Source organism: Heptranchias perlo, chromosome 9, assembly GCF_035084215.1.
Source record: "Heptranchias perlo isolate sHepPer1 chromosome 9, sHepPer1.hap1, whole genome shotgun sequence".
NCBI classification, from domain to species: Eukaryota; Metazoa; Chordata; class Chondrichthyes; order Hexanchiformes; family Hexanchidae; genus Heptranchias; species Heptranchias perlo.
In genome coordinates, this window is record NC_090333.1 from 28,055,351 (window position 1) to 28,072,810 (window position 17,460).

General features: G+C 42.8%; 1 protein-coding gene across 2 annotated transcripts in view; it reads left to right on the top strand.

Moving 5' to 3' along the window:
• The first annotated feature begins 728 nt into the window (after positions 1 to 728).
• Positions 729 to 17,460, top strand: part of kif2c (kinesin family member 2C) — a 66,470-nt gene continuing 49,738 nt past the window's right edge. For both annotated transcript variants that reach the window (XM_067989685.1, XM_067989684.1), the window contains exon 1: positions 729 to 860. In XM_067989685.1, coding sequence (XP_067845786.1) covers positions 782 to 860 — 79 coding nt within the window. In that variant the 5' untranslated portion in view covers positions 729 to 781. The remainder of the gene's footprint in view (positions 861 to 17,460) is intronic.

A 17,460-nucleotide genomic window follows, 5' to 3' on the forward strand; every position in this document is an offset into this window, starting at 1 on the left:
TTATGCTGGAAGAGGTGCAACAGAGGAGGGTAACAATATTTGGGGCCAAGGAGGATTTGATTGATTGAGTGAATGCTGTGCACCCCCTCCCCCTCTGTGTTCCTATATCCCTTTATTCCCCTTTCCTTCAACCATGTAGCTAACCTATTCTTAATGTTGACATGTTTCTATCACTAGCACCAGTAGTGCATTCCACAACCTGACAACCCTCTGTGTGAAAAAGTTTCTCCTGCTCTTTGTCTTAAATATCTTACAATTAATCTTATATCTATGTCCTCTCGCTCACAATGCTTCACTCGTAGCCAAACAGAAAATTTATTATAAATACAAATTATTATACTACTCCCTTTAAGATATACAATTTCATTTATTCCACAGTAATTAATTTTGTTGCACATTCCCTTTATTCATAAAATTGTAAAATTACATTTAAAACATTTTTATGTACAATTTTAATCCATTCCACATTTCTTTTGATTTTTAACATTCACCAAAACACATAATTGTCCTCTGATTCTCCTCGACAGGTCGGTGTTTTGCTACAAAGGGACCTGCATTCTTAAAGGGACAGCCCCGCTCCCACACATCTCACTGATGAACAGAATTGTACCTTCTGCATTACAGCCGACAAGCCCACCCTTACCTTTAAATGTCCCTTTAAGAGTTTCCGGCGTGTGACGACATTGTCGCGCATGCTCACTCTTTAGAATTCGGCGCGCACTGTTTTAAAAGTTGTTCGGTTTGGACGGTGCTGCCGGCGGGGGGTGTTTGTGTGGTTTTAATGCGATTGTGCAAAAGAATGGCTGATAATTTCGCGCGATTGAAAGTGGGCCTTATTGTTAGAATTCAACGCAGCAATGGTAAGGAATTATTTTTCTAACCAAATACGAAGTTTTGCCAATACGAAACTAGATGGACTGATTTCACTTTAAAGCGGAGGTAGTCTTGGCTCATTATTAGTGTTGAGTGGGGGGGGAGATCTTTTTAACCGTCTCCCGCTTCTTGAAAAAATTAAATCAAAATACTAAAAGAAAACAAGCGGCGTGTAGTCGGGAGAAAGTGCGCACGCGCACTGAAGCAATGATTTTTCGAATTACCCGCCGTGTCGACGTCACGTTCCCCAGAGACGCGCATAAATTATAAATCCCTGCGGTGATTGGATGGTTGGCGCATTGTGACGCCGATGTCGGCAAGCTATTGGGCGCGGTGAGTGGTCTATTGATTGGATTATAAGTTTGAATTTGCAGCATGTGGTGTTCTAACTCCAGCAAAAACAACAAGGGACAGTGAAGGTGTCGATAACTGTAGCAAGAGTTTGTGATACATTATCAAATGTTAACAGATTTAAATAAATTGTGTTGACTAAAAGATACGCTGGAAATAAAAGTAAAATGCTTAAAATATGCATGCCTGAGAATAGGCAGGTTATGTTTGGCCTAAACCTGAATGGTTACCCCGTTTTTTTAAACTGAAGATGATTGGCATCTTGCCAGCATTTTCTGTTTTATTGAGTAGAATGGGTCTATACTCTCTGGAGTTTAGAAGAATGAGAGGTGATCCCATTGAAACACATGAATTTTGAGGGCTTGACAGGGTGGAGGCTTTCCCTGGCTGGAGAGTCTAGAACTAGGGGGCATTGTCTCAGGATAAAGGGTTGGCCATTTAGGTCTGAGATAAGGAGAAATTGCCCAATCATTAAGTATATTCAAGACTGAGATTGATAGATTTTTGGACTCTAGGGGAATCAAGGGATATGGGGATCGGGTGGGCAAGTGGAATTGAGGTATTACAGGCCTGTCAGTTTAACCTCAGTGGTGGGAAAGCTTTTAGAAATGATAATCTGGGACAAAATTAAGTCACCTGGACAAGTGTGGATTAATAAAGGAAAGTCAGCACAGATTTGTTGAAGGCCAATTGTGTTTAACTAACTTGATTGAGTTTTTTTCATGAGGTAACAGAGGGTTGATGAGAGCAATGTGGTTGATGTGTATATGGACTTTCAAAAGGTGTTTGAAGTGTTACATAATAGGCTTGTCTGCAAAATTGAAGCCCATGAAATAAAAGGGGCAGTGGCAGCATAGAAATTGGCTGGAGGAAGGTATGCAGTGATGTTCCCCAGGGTCTGCACTAGGACTGCTGCTTTTTTGATATATATTAATGACTTGGACTTGGGTGTACAAGGCACAATTTCAAAATTTGCAGATGACATAAAACTTGGAAGTGTAGTAAACAGTGAGGAGGATAGTAATAGACTTCAAGAGGACGTAGGCTGGTGGAATGGGCGGACACTTGGCAGATGGAATTTAATGCAGAGAAGTGATACATTTTGGCAGGAAGAATGTGGAGCGGCAATATAAACTAAATGGTACAATTCCAAAGTGGGTGCAGGAACAGAGAGACCTGGGGGTATATATGCACAAATCTTTGAAGGTGGCAGGGCGGATTGAGAAAGCTGTTAAAAAAGCATACAGGAGGTATACTTCGTCAGGTGATGGAGGAAAGCTCCGAAAGCTTGTGATTTCAAATAAAACTGTTGGACTATAACCTGGTGTTGTAAGACTCCTTACATTTGTCCACCCCAGTCCATCACTGGCATCTCCACATCGAACCTTTACAAAACACTGGTTTGGCCACAACTGGAGTTTTCTGTCCAATTCTGGGCACTGCTCTTTAGGAAGGATGTGAAGGCCTTAAGAGGGTGCAGGAAAGATTGTCTAGAATGATTCCAGGGTTGAGGAACTTCAGATGTGTGGATAGACTGGAGAAGCTGGGGTTGTTCTGCTTAAAGCAGAGAAGGTTGAGAGAAGATTTGATAGATGTGGTCAAAATCATGACTAGTTTAGATAAAGTAAATAAAGAGAAACTGTTCCCATTGGCAGAAGGGTTGCGAACCAGAGGACACAGATTTAAGGTGATTGTTTCTTTTGCCAAAGGTGACGTGGGGATAAACTTTTTTACACAGCAAGTAGTTATGATCTGGATGCATTGCCTGAAAGGGTGGTGGATGCAGATTCAGTTGTGGCTTTCAAAAAGGAATTGGATAAATATTTGAAGGGAAAACATTTGCAGGGCGGCGGGGTAATGGGACTAACTGGATTTCTCTTACTAAGAGAAGGCTCGGGCCGAATGGTGGCCTCCTGTGCTGTTACGATGCTATGATTCTAGGTCGAAGATCAACCATAATCTTATTGAATGGCAGAGCAGGCTGGAGAGGCTTTGTGGCCTACTCCTGCTCCTATTTATGTTTGTATTTTAATAGATTAGAAACAATTTTGTACTTCATTCACAACTGTGTAGAGTTTTTTTTTGCTTTAGCTCTTGTCTGAGATTAATTTTTAATCTTTTTTTTAAACATTGCTGGAAACATGGAGAGTTCAAACTGATCACATGGGGTTAATGATGTGGAGATGCTGGTGATGGACTGGGGTGGGCAAATGTAAGGAATCTTACAACACCAGGTTATAGTCCAACAGTTTTATTTGAAAATCACAAGCTTTCGGAGATTATCTCCTCTATCAGGTGATTATCTCCTTCGTCACCTGACGAAGGAGATAATCTCCGAAAGCTTGTGATTTTCAAATAAAACTGTTGGACTATAACCTGGTTTTGTAAGATTCCTTACATGGGGTTAATGTCAGCCATAGCTAGCTATTTTCTGAGATGGAGTGGAGGGTCTCTTAGTCGACTTCAGCTTGAAAGAGTTGGACCTTGACTTGATGTGGACAAGTAATTTTTAAAAATTGAAACTTGATTAACCATGGATTGTAGGATAGGATACCAAGGTGGAAAAGAGATGACCAGATAAATAGAAGTGATGGTTGGGTAATTTTTAAGTTTTTAGAACATGTAGATTATATGAGGAAAGGAAGATAGTTATTTACAGTGTTTCATGGTTAGTCATGGGAAAGGGTAACTAGATTAGGGTAAGATTAGACATTGTGCAGTGAGTCTTGATGTCAATGCAGGGAGGTGCAAGAATGTGTAGGACAGTATATTTGAAACTTATGCAAAAAGTTCAGAGGTGTAATTACCAAAGTAACTTTGAAAGACATTGAAGATGCACTCCTAGAGTAATTCATTTGACACAAGGTGGAATAGATAGCTCAAACCAATTTCTTGCTTGCCTTGATATTTTATTCAACCTACATCTTCTTTAAAATGTAGAGTTGTTGCTTCCCCAGTTGCTAAATGGACTGATGATTGTGGAATGAGCCATACAGATCAGGAAGATCTTGGATTCTATCATTGGTCTGTGCTGAGTTAACTGAAATCTGGTGTGGGTGATCCCTTTGATCTCCAGCACCCCTGGGGTAAAGAAGGGCATCTTTTAGGGGCCCCATTTTTTGTCACTAACCAGTTCCCCCTAATAGACAGTTCATGTATGCCCTTTTTGGTCTAATTATGTGCCCACATTTATTGGCACTCACACGTAGAATGGTTATTTTGAAAGGCATGGGAAGGGGTGGAATAGTAAACTATATTTTTGGGGGGGAAAAAAACTTACAATTTTGGGGCCATATGTGCAGTCCAGAAATTGGAAGAATTTTGTGGTCCAAATGTATCTAAGTATGAAGCCTCCATATGGAAACTTTTTTACTGAGTGATAACAGAAACGTTAGTCAAAGCACACTTGTATACAAGATGGTGATCTCCAGAGCTCCCTCATTTTCGAGTCTTACAAGTTATTGTCCCATTATGTGCTGTTTGTAGCTACTAGTGAAACACATGACACAGGTTCCTAACATCTGTGCGCTTGATGTGAAATGGTGTTAGAGATGATGCAAATATGTAGAAAGCATTCAGTTCTCACTCCCAACTGATGTCCAGCTGTACTGGACATGTATATGACAATCTTGAGGGATTTTCCCTCAAGATTATCCTCTGCTGTTCCAAGATACCATGTAGACCATTTTGTTGTGATAGTGGCATGATTATGGTTCCATGGTAGAAAAATGAGTTTCAAATAGAATGGGGAACAAGTAACAAACTGCAGTTGAACAGAATGCAAGGTGCTGGCTGGGCTAGCATTTTTTTTTAAATGCTAAAATTAGGAGAACTTTTATCAAGCCCAACAAGAGGGGGGGCAGTTCTGGATTTCTTTAGGGAATGAAGCTGGGCAGGTGGAAGGAGTATCAGTGGGAGAGCATTTTGCTGGTAGTGATTATAATTCCATTTAGTTTTCGTATAGTTATGGAAAAGGACAAAGACAGAACAGGAGTAAAAGTTCTCAATTGGGGAAAGGCCAATTTTACTAATCTGAGAAGTGATTTTAGCAAAAGTGGACTGGAAACAGCTACTTGAGGGTAAATCAGTGTCAGAGCAGTGGGAGGTGTTCAAGGGGGAGATTCAAGGGGTTCAGAGTAAACATGTTCCCACAAAGAAAAAGGGTAGGACTGCCAAATCTAGAGCCCCCTGGATGACAAGGAGCATACAGGGTAAGATAAGGCAAAAAAAGGGAAGCTTATGTCAGACACCGAGAACTCAATACTGCAGAAAGCCTAGAGGAGTATAGAAAGTGCAGGAGTGAAATTAAAAAGGAAATTAGGAAAACAAAGAGAGGGCACGAAAAAATACTGGCAAGTAAAATTAAGGAAAACCCAAAAATGTTTTATAAATACATTAAGAGCAAGAGGATAATTAAGGAAAGAGTGAGGCCTATGAGACCAAAAGGGTAACCGATGTATGGAGGAAGATGATGTGGGTATGGTTATTAATGAATACTTTGCATCTGTCTTCACAAAAGGGGGATGATGCAAACATTGTAGTTGAGGAGTGTGAAAATTGGATCGGATAAACATAGTGAGAGGAAGTATTAAGGGGATTAGCATCTTTGAAATTAGATAAATCGCCAGGCCCGAATGAAATGTATCCCAGGCCGTAGAGAAGGAAGGAAGGGAGGAAATAGCGGAGGCTCTGACCATAATTTTCCAATCCTCCCTGGCTACAGGCGTGGTGCCGTAAGATTGGAGGATTGCTAACGTTGTACCGTTGCTTAAAAAGGGAGAAAGCGATAGACCGAGTAGTTATAGGCCAGTCAATCTAACCTCGGTGGTGGGCAAGTTATTGGAATAGATTCTGAGGGGCAGCATAAATTGTTATTTTAGAAAGGTACAGGTTAATCAAGGAAAGTCAGCATGGATTAGTTACGGGAAGGTCGTGTCTGACAAACTTGATTGGATTTTTTGAGGAGGTAACAAGGAGGGTCGATGAGGATGTTGCGTTTGATGTAGTGTACGTGGATTTTAGCAAAGCTTTTGACAAGGTCCCACATGGCAGACTGGGCAAAAAAGTAAAAGCCCATGGGATCCGAGGGGAAGTGGCTAGTTGGATCCAAAATTGGCTCACTGGCAGGAAGCAAATGGTAATGGTTGACTGGTGTTTTTACGACTGGAAGGCTGCTTCCAGTGGGGTCCCACAAGGCTCAGTACTAGGTCTCTTGCTTTTTGTGGTATATATTAATGATTTGGACTTGAATGTGGGGGGCTTGATCAAGAAGTTTGCAGATGATACAAAAATTGGCCGTGTGGTTGATGGTGAGGAGGAAAGCTGTAGACTGCAGGAAGATATGAATGGACTGGTCAGGTGGGCAGACAAGTGGCAAATAGAATTCAATCCGGAGAAGTGTGAGGTAATGCATTTGGGGAGAGCAAACAAGGCAAGGGAGTACACAATAAATGGGAGGATACTGAGAGGTGTAGATGAACAAAGGGACCATGGAGTGCATGTCCATAGATCCCTGAAGGTAGCAGAATAGGTAGATTAAGGTGGTTTAAAAAGACATATGGGATACGTTCCTTTATTAGCTGAAGCATAGAATATAAGAGCAGGGAGGTTATACTAGAACTGTATAAAACAGTGGTTAGGCCACAGCTTGAATACTGATTAGAGTTCTGGTCACCACATTACAGGGAAGATGAGATTGCACTCGAGAGAGTACAGAGGAGATTTATGAGGATGTTGCCAGGGCTGGAGGATTTTAGCTATGAGAAGATTTGATAGGCTGTGGTGGTTTTCTTTGGAACAAAGGAGGCTGAGGGGAGATTTAATTGAGGTATATAAAATTATGACTGGACTAGATAGGTTCTCCCTATCCACTCTATTTCCCTTAGCAGAGGGGTCAGTGACCAGAGGGCATAGATTTAAAGTAATTGGTAGAAGGATTAGAGGGGAGCTAAGGAGAATTTTTTTCATCCAGAGGTTGGTGGGGCTCTGGAATTCACCGCCTGAAAGGGTGGTAGAGGCAGAAACCCTCAACTCATTTAAAAAGTACTTGGGTGAGCACTTGAAGTGATGTAACCTACAGGGCTAGGGCCAAGTGCTAGAAAGTGGGACTAAGCTTGATAGCTCTTTTTTTTGGCTGGCAAGGACACAATGGGCCAAATGGCCTCCTTCTGTGCCGTAACTTTCTATGATTCCAAATATAGGGCATTTGAAAATTGGTGTGAGAATTTTAAAGTGGATTTGCTGGGGCACAGGGAGCCAGTAGAGCTTGATGAGGATAGGTTGTGTGTGTGTGGATGAGAAAACTCTGGCTGAGGGTTCTTAGTTAGCTGTAGTTTGAGAACTCAATCCTTGAAGTTATAAAGACATGGAGATGGAGGAGGTAGAGGCATACTCAGACAGTGGAAGATGCACTATTTGCAACAAAGATTGATAAGGGTTCAATGGAATGGCAGGGTTGCACCTCACTAGATACAGCCTGAACCAACACTTGAGGAGGCTGATGGAGCTGGATTCATGTCAGTGCTGTTCTGTGCCAGATAGAATGACATTAGTTTGGTCAATGTTGAGTTGAAAATTTCCACTCTTCCAGGGTTTGCAGTTGGCTAGTTTAGAAATGACATTCAAGTTGATGGTGCTGGATATTGTCATACATGTAGAAGCTGAGCCAATGGAAGTGACACCTGAGCACGGGAGCAGAAACTGCATTGGGCCAAGTGGGAGCTGAGAGTACATTGCTGTGGAGATCCTCTGCAGAGGGGAGGTGATGGGGAAGAATAGAATGGTCAAGAGTGATAAAGGTGGCAAATAAGGACAATGTGCCATGTTTGACCACAGTGGTCTCAGTGCTGTGTGTTTAGAAATGGGATTGGAACAGGATGAAGTGAGCATGATGGGTAACATTGTATTCAAGCACCTTTAGAGACAGTCAAATTAAGACATAGTAGTTTGAGGAAAATGTATTGGCTGAGGGTGGACATTTAAAAGGGGTGATGAGCCCTTTTTTGAAAGGGTTGGGAATAATACTAGAAGCATGGGAGAGGTTCATGTTGACAAGCATAGAGCCATGGGGGGGAAAGCTGGGTGAGAAGAGTTGAAGCAAGTGGTGGGCTTTGTGGAGGTGTTGAGTTTGTGAGGGAGTTGAGTTTGAGGGCTGTGCTTTCAGTATTCCTTCTGATGCTTTAAACATTGAAGTTACTGAAGATAAACCGATATTTATACACAAGCCTAAATAGTATTATTTCACTGGTTGCATGTAGGGGGATGAGGAGATTGTACTATATAAAATAGCATGCTGCACATTAGAATTTGGGTTCATCTCTCAAAGGATGTTATTTAAGAATATATGGCATAGAAAAACATGAACTGGAGTAGGCCATTCAGCCTCTTGTGCTTGCTCTTCTATTCAATTAGATCATGGCTGAACAGTGCCTCACTGCATTGACCTGCCTTTGCTCCATTTTGCTTGATATCCTTACCCAGCAGAAATCTATTGATCTCAGTCTTGAAAAATTGAATTGACCCAGCATCCACAGCTTTTTTTGGGGGATAATGTTCCAGATTTCCACTACCCTTTGTGTGAATTTTAAAAATGCTTCCTGATTTCATGCCTAAATGGCCCAGCTCTAATTTTAAGATTGTAACTATTTTAAGAAATAGTTTCTCTGTATCTACCCTATCAATTTGCTTTATCGTTTTAAAGACTTTGAATAGATTGCCCCTTAACCTACTAACAGGTATGCAAACCAAGGTTATGCAACCTATCTTGATAATTTAACTCTTTAAGCCCTGGTAGTATTCTGGTGAGTCTGTTCTGTACTCCCTTCAAGGCCAATGTTTTTCCTGAGGTTTGATGCCCAAAACTGAATGCAGTACTCCAGACAGGATCTGACCAAGGCTCTGTACAACTGAAGCATCACTTCCTAACGTTTGTTATGTCCCTTTGTAAAATCCTGTTCCCAGCCACACAAATTACTGTGCCTCCGAGCTTAGTGTCACCTGCAAGGTCCTCCTTACTAACATCTGGGGAGTTGTGCCAAAATTGGGAGAGCTGTCCCACAGACTAGTCAAGCAACAGCCTGACATAGCCATACTTACAGAATCATATCTTTCAGCCAACGTCCCAGACTCTTCCATCACCATCCCTGGGTATGTCCTGTCCCACCGGCAGGACAGACCCACCAGAGGTGGCGGTACAGTGATATACAGTCAGGAGGGAGTGGCCCTGGGCGTCCTCAACATTGACTCTGGAACCCATGAAATCTCATGGCATCAGGTCAAACATGGGCAAGGAAACCTCCTGCTGATTACCACCTACCGCCCTCCCTCAGCTGATGAATCAGTCCTCCTCCATGTTGAGCACCACTTGGAGGAAGCACGGAGGGTAGCAAGGGCACAGAATGTACTCTGGGTGGGGGACTTCAATGTCCATCACCAAGAGTGGCTCGGTAGCACCACTACTGACCGAGCTGGCCGAGTCCTGAAGAACATAGCTGCCAGACTGGGCCTGCGGCAGGTGGTGAGCGAACCAACACGAGGGAAAAACTTACTTGACCTCGTCCTCACCAATCTACCTGTCGCAAATGCATCTGTCCATGACAGTATTGGTAGGAGTGACCACCGCACAGTCCTCGTGGAGATGAAGTCCCGTCTTCGCACTGAGGACACCATCCAACGTGTTGTGTGGCACTACCACCGTGCTAAATGGGATAGATTCAGAACAGATCTAGCAGCTCAAAACTGGGCATCCATGAGGCGCTGTGGGCCATCAGCAGCAGCAGAATTGTATTCCAGCACAATCTGTAACCTCATGGCCCGGCATATTCCTCACTCTACCATTACCAACAAGCCAGGGGATCAACCCTGGTTCAATGAGGAGTGTAGAAGAGCATGCCAGGAGCAGCACCAGGTGTACCTAAAAATGAGGTGCCAACCTGGTGAAGCTACAACTCAGGACTACATGCATGCTAAACAGCGGAAGCAACATGCTATAGACAGAGCTAAGCGATTCCACAACCAACGGATCAGATCAAAGCTCAGCAGTCCTGCCACATCCAGTCGTGAATGGTGGTGGACAATTAAACAACTAACGGGAGGAGGAGGCTCTGCAAACATCCCCATCCTCAATGATGGCGGAGTCCAGCACGTGAGTGCAAAAGACAAGGCTGAAGCGTTTGCAACCATCTTCAGCCAGAAGTGCCGAGTGGATGATCCATCTCAGCCTCCTCCCGATATCCCCACCATCACGGAAGCCAGTCTTCGGCCAATTCGATTCACTCCACGTGATATCAAGAAGCGGCTGAGTGCACTGGATACAGCAAAGGCTATGGGCCCTGACAACATCCCAGCTGTAGTGCTGAAGACTTGTGCTCCAGAACTAGCTGCACCTCTAGCCAAGCTGTTCCAGTACAGCTACAACACTGGCATCCACCCGACAATGTGGAAAATTGCCCAGGTATGTCCTGTCCACAAAAAGCAGGACAAATCCAATCCGGCCAATTACCGCCCCATCAGTCTCCTCTCAATCATCAGCAAAGTGATGGAAGGTGTCGTCGACAGTGCTATCAAGCGGCATTTACTCACCAATAACCTGCTCACCGATGCTCAGTTTGGGTTCCGCCAGGACCACTCGGCTCCAGACCTCATTACAGCCTTGGTCCAAACATGGACAAAAGAGCTGAATTCCCGAGGTGAGGTGAGAGTGACTGCCCTTGACATCAAGGCAGCATTTGACCGAGTGTGGCACCAAGGAGCCGTAGTAAAATTGAAGTCAATGGGAATCAGGGGGAAAACTCTCCAGTGGCTGGAGTCATACCTAGCACAAAAGAAGATGGTAGTGGTTGTTGGAGGCCAATCATCTCAGCCCCAGGACATTGCTGCAGGAGTTCCTCAGGGTAGTGTCCTAGGCCCAACCATCTTCAGCTGCTTCATCAATCACCTTCCCTCCATCATAAGGTCAGAAATGGGGATGTTCGCTGATGACTGCAGTGTTCAGTTCCATTCGCAACCCCCTCAAATAATGAAGCAGTCCGAGCCCGCATGCAGCAAGACCTGGACAACATCCAGGCTTGGGCTCATAAGTGGCAAGTAACATTCGTGCCAGGCAATGACCATCTCCAACAAGAGAGAGTCTAACCACCTCCCCTTGACATTCAACGGCATTACCATCGCCGAATCCCCCACCATCAACATCCTGGGGGGGGGTCACCATTGACCAGAAACTTAACTGGACCAGCCATATAAATACTGTGGCTACGAGAGCAGGTCAGAGGCTGGGTATTCTGCGGCGAGTGACGCACCTCCTGACTCCCCAAAGCCTTTCCACCATCTACAAGGCACAAGTCAGGAGTGTGATGGAATACTCTCCACTTGCCTGGATGAGTGCAGCTCCAACAACACTCAAGAAGCTCGCCACCATCCAAGATAAAGCAGCCCGCTTGATTGGCACCCCATCCACCACCCTAAACATTCACTCCCTTCACCACCGGCGCACTGTGGCTGCAGTGTGTACCATCCACAGGATGCACTGCAGCAACTCGCCAAGGCTTCTTCGACAGCACCTCCCGAACCCGCGACCTCTACCACCTAGAAGGACAAGAGCAGCAGGCACATGGGAACAACACCACCTGCATGTTCCCCTCCAAGTCACACACCATCCCGACTTGGAAATATATCGCCGTTCCTTCATTGTCGCTGGGTCAAAATCCTGGAACTCCCTTCCTAACAGCACTGTGGGAGAACCGTCACCACACGGACTGCAGCGGTTCAAGAAGGCAGCTCACCACCACCTTCTCGAGGGCAATTAGGGATGGGCAATAAATGCTGGCCTCGCCAGCGACGCCCACATCCCGTGAACGAATAAAAAAAAAACTTTGATACACAACTCTTCATTCTTTCATCCAAGTCATTAATAAATATAGTCAAAAGCTGAGGCCCCATTCAAGATCCCTAGGGTGCAGCGCTTGTCACTTCTTACCAATCGGAGAATGTTCCCTTTATCCCTACTCCATCTCCTACCTCCCAACCAATTACCAATCCATGTTACAAGGTGATCTCTAATTCCCCGTGCTTCACTAATAATGTCTTGTGCAGAATTTTATCAAATACCTTCAGAAAGTCATATAGACAACATCCATAGGCACTCCCCTAATCCACCATGCTAGTGACCTCTTCAGAAAATTCAACTAGATTAGTCAGACATGACCTGCCCTTCACAAATCCATGCTGACTCTTTGATCCACACATACTTGTCCAAATACTCAGTTGCTCTGTCCCTGATGGAGTTGGAAAGATTTGCTGTGCAAAGTCGGATCGATTCTAGTAATATCCCCATGTTAAACTGGCAGATCTGTAGTTACCTGGTTTCTCCCTCCCTCCCTTAAACCAAGATGTGCCATTTGCAATTTTCCAATCCAACAACACAATTCCTGAATCCGGAGAGCTTCAAGTTACATCGAAACTGCAACACAGGAACAGGCCATTTGGCCCAACTGGTCTATGCTAGCATTTATTCTCCACACAAGCCTCCTCCCTCTCCCTACTTCATCTAACCTTATCGACATACCCTTCTATTCCTTTCTCCCTCGTGCTTATCTAGCTTCCCCCTTAAATTGATCTATGCTATTTGCCTCAACTACTCTTGTGGTAGCGCATCCCACATTCTTACCACTTTTTGGGTAAAGAAGTTTCTCCTGAATTCCCTATTGAATTTATTAGTGGTGATATTTTATATTTATGACCTCTAGTTTTGGACTCTCAAAATTGAGTGACCTATTTTGTTTAATACTCTGGGATGGAAACCATCAGGTTCTGGAGATTTGTCCATTTTGAGTCCATTATTTTCTCCATTACCATCTTGTTACTTGTATTATAGTTATATTGTGATGATCCAATAAATGTGTAGCCTGAATATTCTATAACTATTTCATCACCTTTTTAAATTTAAGAGCGCTAAAATCTTTCTATGGTAACCTTTACATTAATGAAAATTTTCATTAGCAATAAAACTAAATATAATACAGCTGTTTTTAAGTGATGAATTATGATTTGGTAATTCCTGAAAATGCAATTTCTGAATTGAGATTAGGATGCCATTGCAAATTGATAATAGAACCTTGTTATATTTTTGATCTCATATTTGAAGCATATGTGCAGAGGGAGGAGACAGATTAAAATCTGAGCAAAATAGTTATGTAGATTGGGTATCTGAAATTAGGACAGGATTGGAAACATGCTTTAAAGCTCAAGCAAGTAGATGTGAGTGGGATAGGAATTTGTAATCATATGAACTTGGTGTCCTGAAATCTGTTTCTTTTTAATATTGTATCTGAAACTGCAAATATGGTATAAGATCTTTTTTGTTTTCCATAAATGTTGCTTGGCTTTTCTGAGAAATTAGATAATGCAACAGCGAGGCTGTTTTGATGTTGCATTTAAAGGAGTGTTCTAGAGATTAAGATAATGGATCCTTTTTTCATTACATTTCAGCACCTAATTGCTCCACTGAAAGTGGTGAGCTGTTTTGGTTTTGAAGACTTAATTTGCTAAGACTCAGCTTGTACTTCACCATTTTGTGGTTAAAGTCTCAAACAAATACAAGTCAAGCTGTTTTATGATGTCACAATAGCTTCCTCATGATGACGTAAAGATTATGAGGACAGTGCTGTCAGTCTGCATTTCTCATCCATCATTTTGTAATACAAGCTGAATGTGTCTGCTTGATTTTTGGCAAATCTCCTGGACTAACTAAAGTGCTTTATGAAACTTTGGTAAGTGGTTCTGTAGAAAGTGTCTGACGTGGAGATGGTAAACTTTCAAAATGCCATGAATGGCACAAATTTAGTTATGTGCAGAGATATATTATGACAATCACTCCAATGCTATTTTACAGTTACAGTAGTTTTATCATATATCTTGTGGATTGAGTTGCTGAAGCAAAGCTCCCCAAACTCGGATATTGGGTTAACTCTTCTACCAGATATATTGTTGACTGGAGGTCACTGGTTACGGTTATTGGCTTAGTACAAAGAGGAGAAGAGTCAATTCTCTCAACTCTCAATTCGCATTATTCACGCCGTTAGATCATATACATATAGCTTATACGCCTGGTTAGATATAGACATGCAGTTTGCACCACGCTCCAGATTCTTCATTCTTATTCCGAATCTTATCTCTTCAAGCTGTGCTGTCTCTCTCTCCTGTTGGTTTAGGCTTGCTTGCCTAGTCTGTGTGTCTTCTCATTGGCTCTGTCCCAGGGACTTAGGTTAGCATTACCTTATTACTCCTTTTCTAAATAAGACTTGTCTTATCACATCTCCTTTGTCGTTCACAAAACTTAGCTAATTCAAACTGGTTCCAGCCAGCTCAGGCCAGCGACTGAACTCAGGTTACTTCAGTTCAAAAGTTGCTTTTGCCTGTGTCAGCAACTCGAAATCTCAGGTTACTTCAGCTCCTGGCCAACAATATGTAGGCTGAATTATTGCTCCAGTCAGTACATGCTAGTATAAAATTGTAAGCCTCGTGCACTGCAGCCTGCCTGAAATGCAAATTGAAAGATGTACCATTCTTCAATAGAAGTATTGCTTTCAGTTGACTGAACTTCAGAAAGACATGTAAATTGAGTTGATAGCATGGTGCTTTAATGTCGTGTTTTTTGTACACACCATCCTGACTTGGAAATATATCGCCGTTCCTTCATCGCTGGGTCAAAATCCTGGAACTCCCTACCTAACAGTATTGTGGGAGTACCTTCACCACCTGGACTGCAGTGGTTCAAAAAAGCAACTCGCCGCCAAGGGCAATTAGGGATGGGCAATGAAAGCTGGCCTTGCCAGCAATGTCCACATCCCATAAATGAATTTTTTTTTAAAATTCCTACGCCATGGAACTATGTAGTTTTCAATCAATACTACCACCACAGCAAAGTTTGTATACATAGTGTGTACAATGCCAGCAGGAATCTACAGATGGCTGTACTTGGACTTTACTGCTAATACCAACCTAGTGTTCAAAGGGTAATTATTGAATTAAACCTGAAGGAGAAGAAATTCTACTGAAATGTTAATTTCATTATAGTGCTTCTACCAGGACAGATCTGATTAGTGTGTATTCTGTAACATGCACATTGTTTTACTATATATGATGGTGGAATGTGGCTAACTAAAGAAGTTAAGAATACTATTAGATTAAAAGAAGAGGCCTATAATGTTGCCAAGAAGAGTAGTAAGCCTGAGGATTGGGAGAGTTTTAGAAGCTAGCAAAGGACAACCAAAAAATTGATTGAGAAAAAACAGAATATGGAAGTAAACTAGCAAGAAATATAAAAATGGATTGTAAGAGCTTCTACAAGGATATAAAAAGGAAGAGAGTAGCAAAAGTAAACGTTGGTCCCTTTTTAGAGGCAGGAGAAATTATAATGGGGAATCTGGAAATGGCAGAGGCGTTAAATATATTGTATCTGCCTTCACAGTAGAAGACACAAAAAAACATACCAGAAATAGTGAGGAACCAAGGGTCAACTGAGTGAGGAACTTAAAGTAATTAATATCAGTAGAGAAAAAGTACTTGAAAAATTAATGGGACCAAAAGCTGATAAATCCTCTGGATCTGATGGCCTATATACAATGGCTCTAAAAAGAGGTGGCTCCAAAGACAGTGGATGCACTAGTTATGATCTTCCAAAATTCCCTATATTCTAGAACAGTCCCAGCAGATTGGAAGGTAGCAAATGTGACCCTGCTATTCAAGAAAGGAGGGGGGAGAGAAAACTGAACTACAGGCCAGTTAGCCTGACATCAGTCATCTGGGGAAAATGCCGGAATCCATTATAAAGGAAGTGGTAACGGGGCACTTAGAAAATCATATGATTAGGCAGCGTCAACGTGGTTTTATGAAAGGGAATTCGTGTTTGACAAATTTATTAGATTTTTTTTTGAGGATGTAACTAGCATTGGAACCAATGGGTGTTGTATATTTGGATTTTCAAAAGGCATTTGATAAGGTGCCACATAAAAGGTTGTTATACAAGATAAGGGGTTGGGGGTAACATATTAGCATGGATAGAGGATTGATTAATGGACAGAAAACAGAATAGGATTAAACGCTCATTTTCAGGCTGTAACTAGTGGGGTGCCGCAAGGATCGGTGCTTGGGCCTCGGCTATTTACAATCTATATTAATGACTTAGATGAAGGGACCGAGTGTAGTGTATCTAAGTTTGCTGACGATACAAAGCTAGGTGGGAAAGTAAGCTGTGAGGAGGACCGTCTGCAAAGGGATATAGACAGGTTAAGTGAGTGGGCATGAAGGTGGCAGATGGAGTATACTGTAGGGAAATGTGAGGTTATTCACTTTGGTAGGAAGAATAGATAAACAGAATTTTTTTAAATGGTAAGAAACTATTAAATGTTGGTATTCAGAGAGACTTGGGTGTCCTTGTACAAGAAGCACAAAGTTAGCATGCAAGTACAGCAAGCAATTAGGAAAGCAAATGGTATGTTGTCCTTGCAAGGGGGTTGGAGTTCAAAAGTAAGGAAGTCTTACTACAATTGTACAGGGCTTTGGTAAGACCTCACCTGGAGTAGTGTGTACAGTTTTGATCTCCTTATCTAAAGGATATACTTGCCTTAGAGGTGGTGCAGCGAAGGTTCACTAGATTAATTCCTGGGATGAGAGGGTCTTCCTGAGGGGAGGTTGAGTAGAATCGGCCTATACTCTCGAGTTGAGAAGAAATAAAATTGAGGGGGCTTGACAGGATAGATGCTGAGAGGTCGTTTCCCATGGCTGGAGAGTCTAGAACTAGGGGGCATAGTCACAGGATAAAGGGTCTGCCATTTCGGACTGAGATGAGGAGGAATTTCTTCACTGAGGGTTGTGAATCTTTAGAATTCTCTACCCCACAGCGCTGTGGATGCTGAGTTGTTGAATATATTCAAGGCTGAAATAGACAGATTTCTGGTCTGTAGGGGAATCAAGGGATATGGGGATTGGGCAGGAAAGTGGAGTTGAGGTTGAAGATCAGCCATAATCTGATTGAATGGCGGAGCAGGCTCGAGGGGCCATGTGGCCTACTCCTGCTCCTATTTCTTGTGTTCTTATGATGGTCTGCAATGGTGAGCATTAGCATACAAGGCTACGGACCAAATGCTGGAATATGGGATTAGAGTAGACAGGGCTGATGGCCGGCGCGGACACGATGGGTCGAAGGGCCTCTCTCCGTGCTGTATAACTCTATGACTCTAT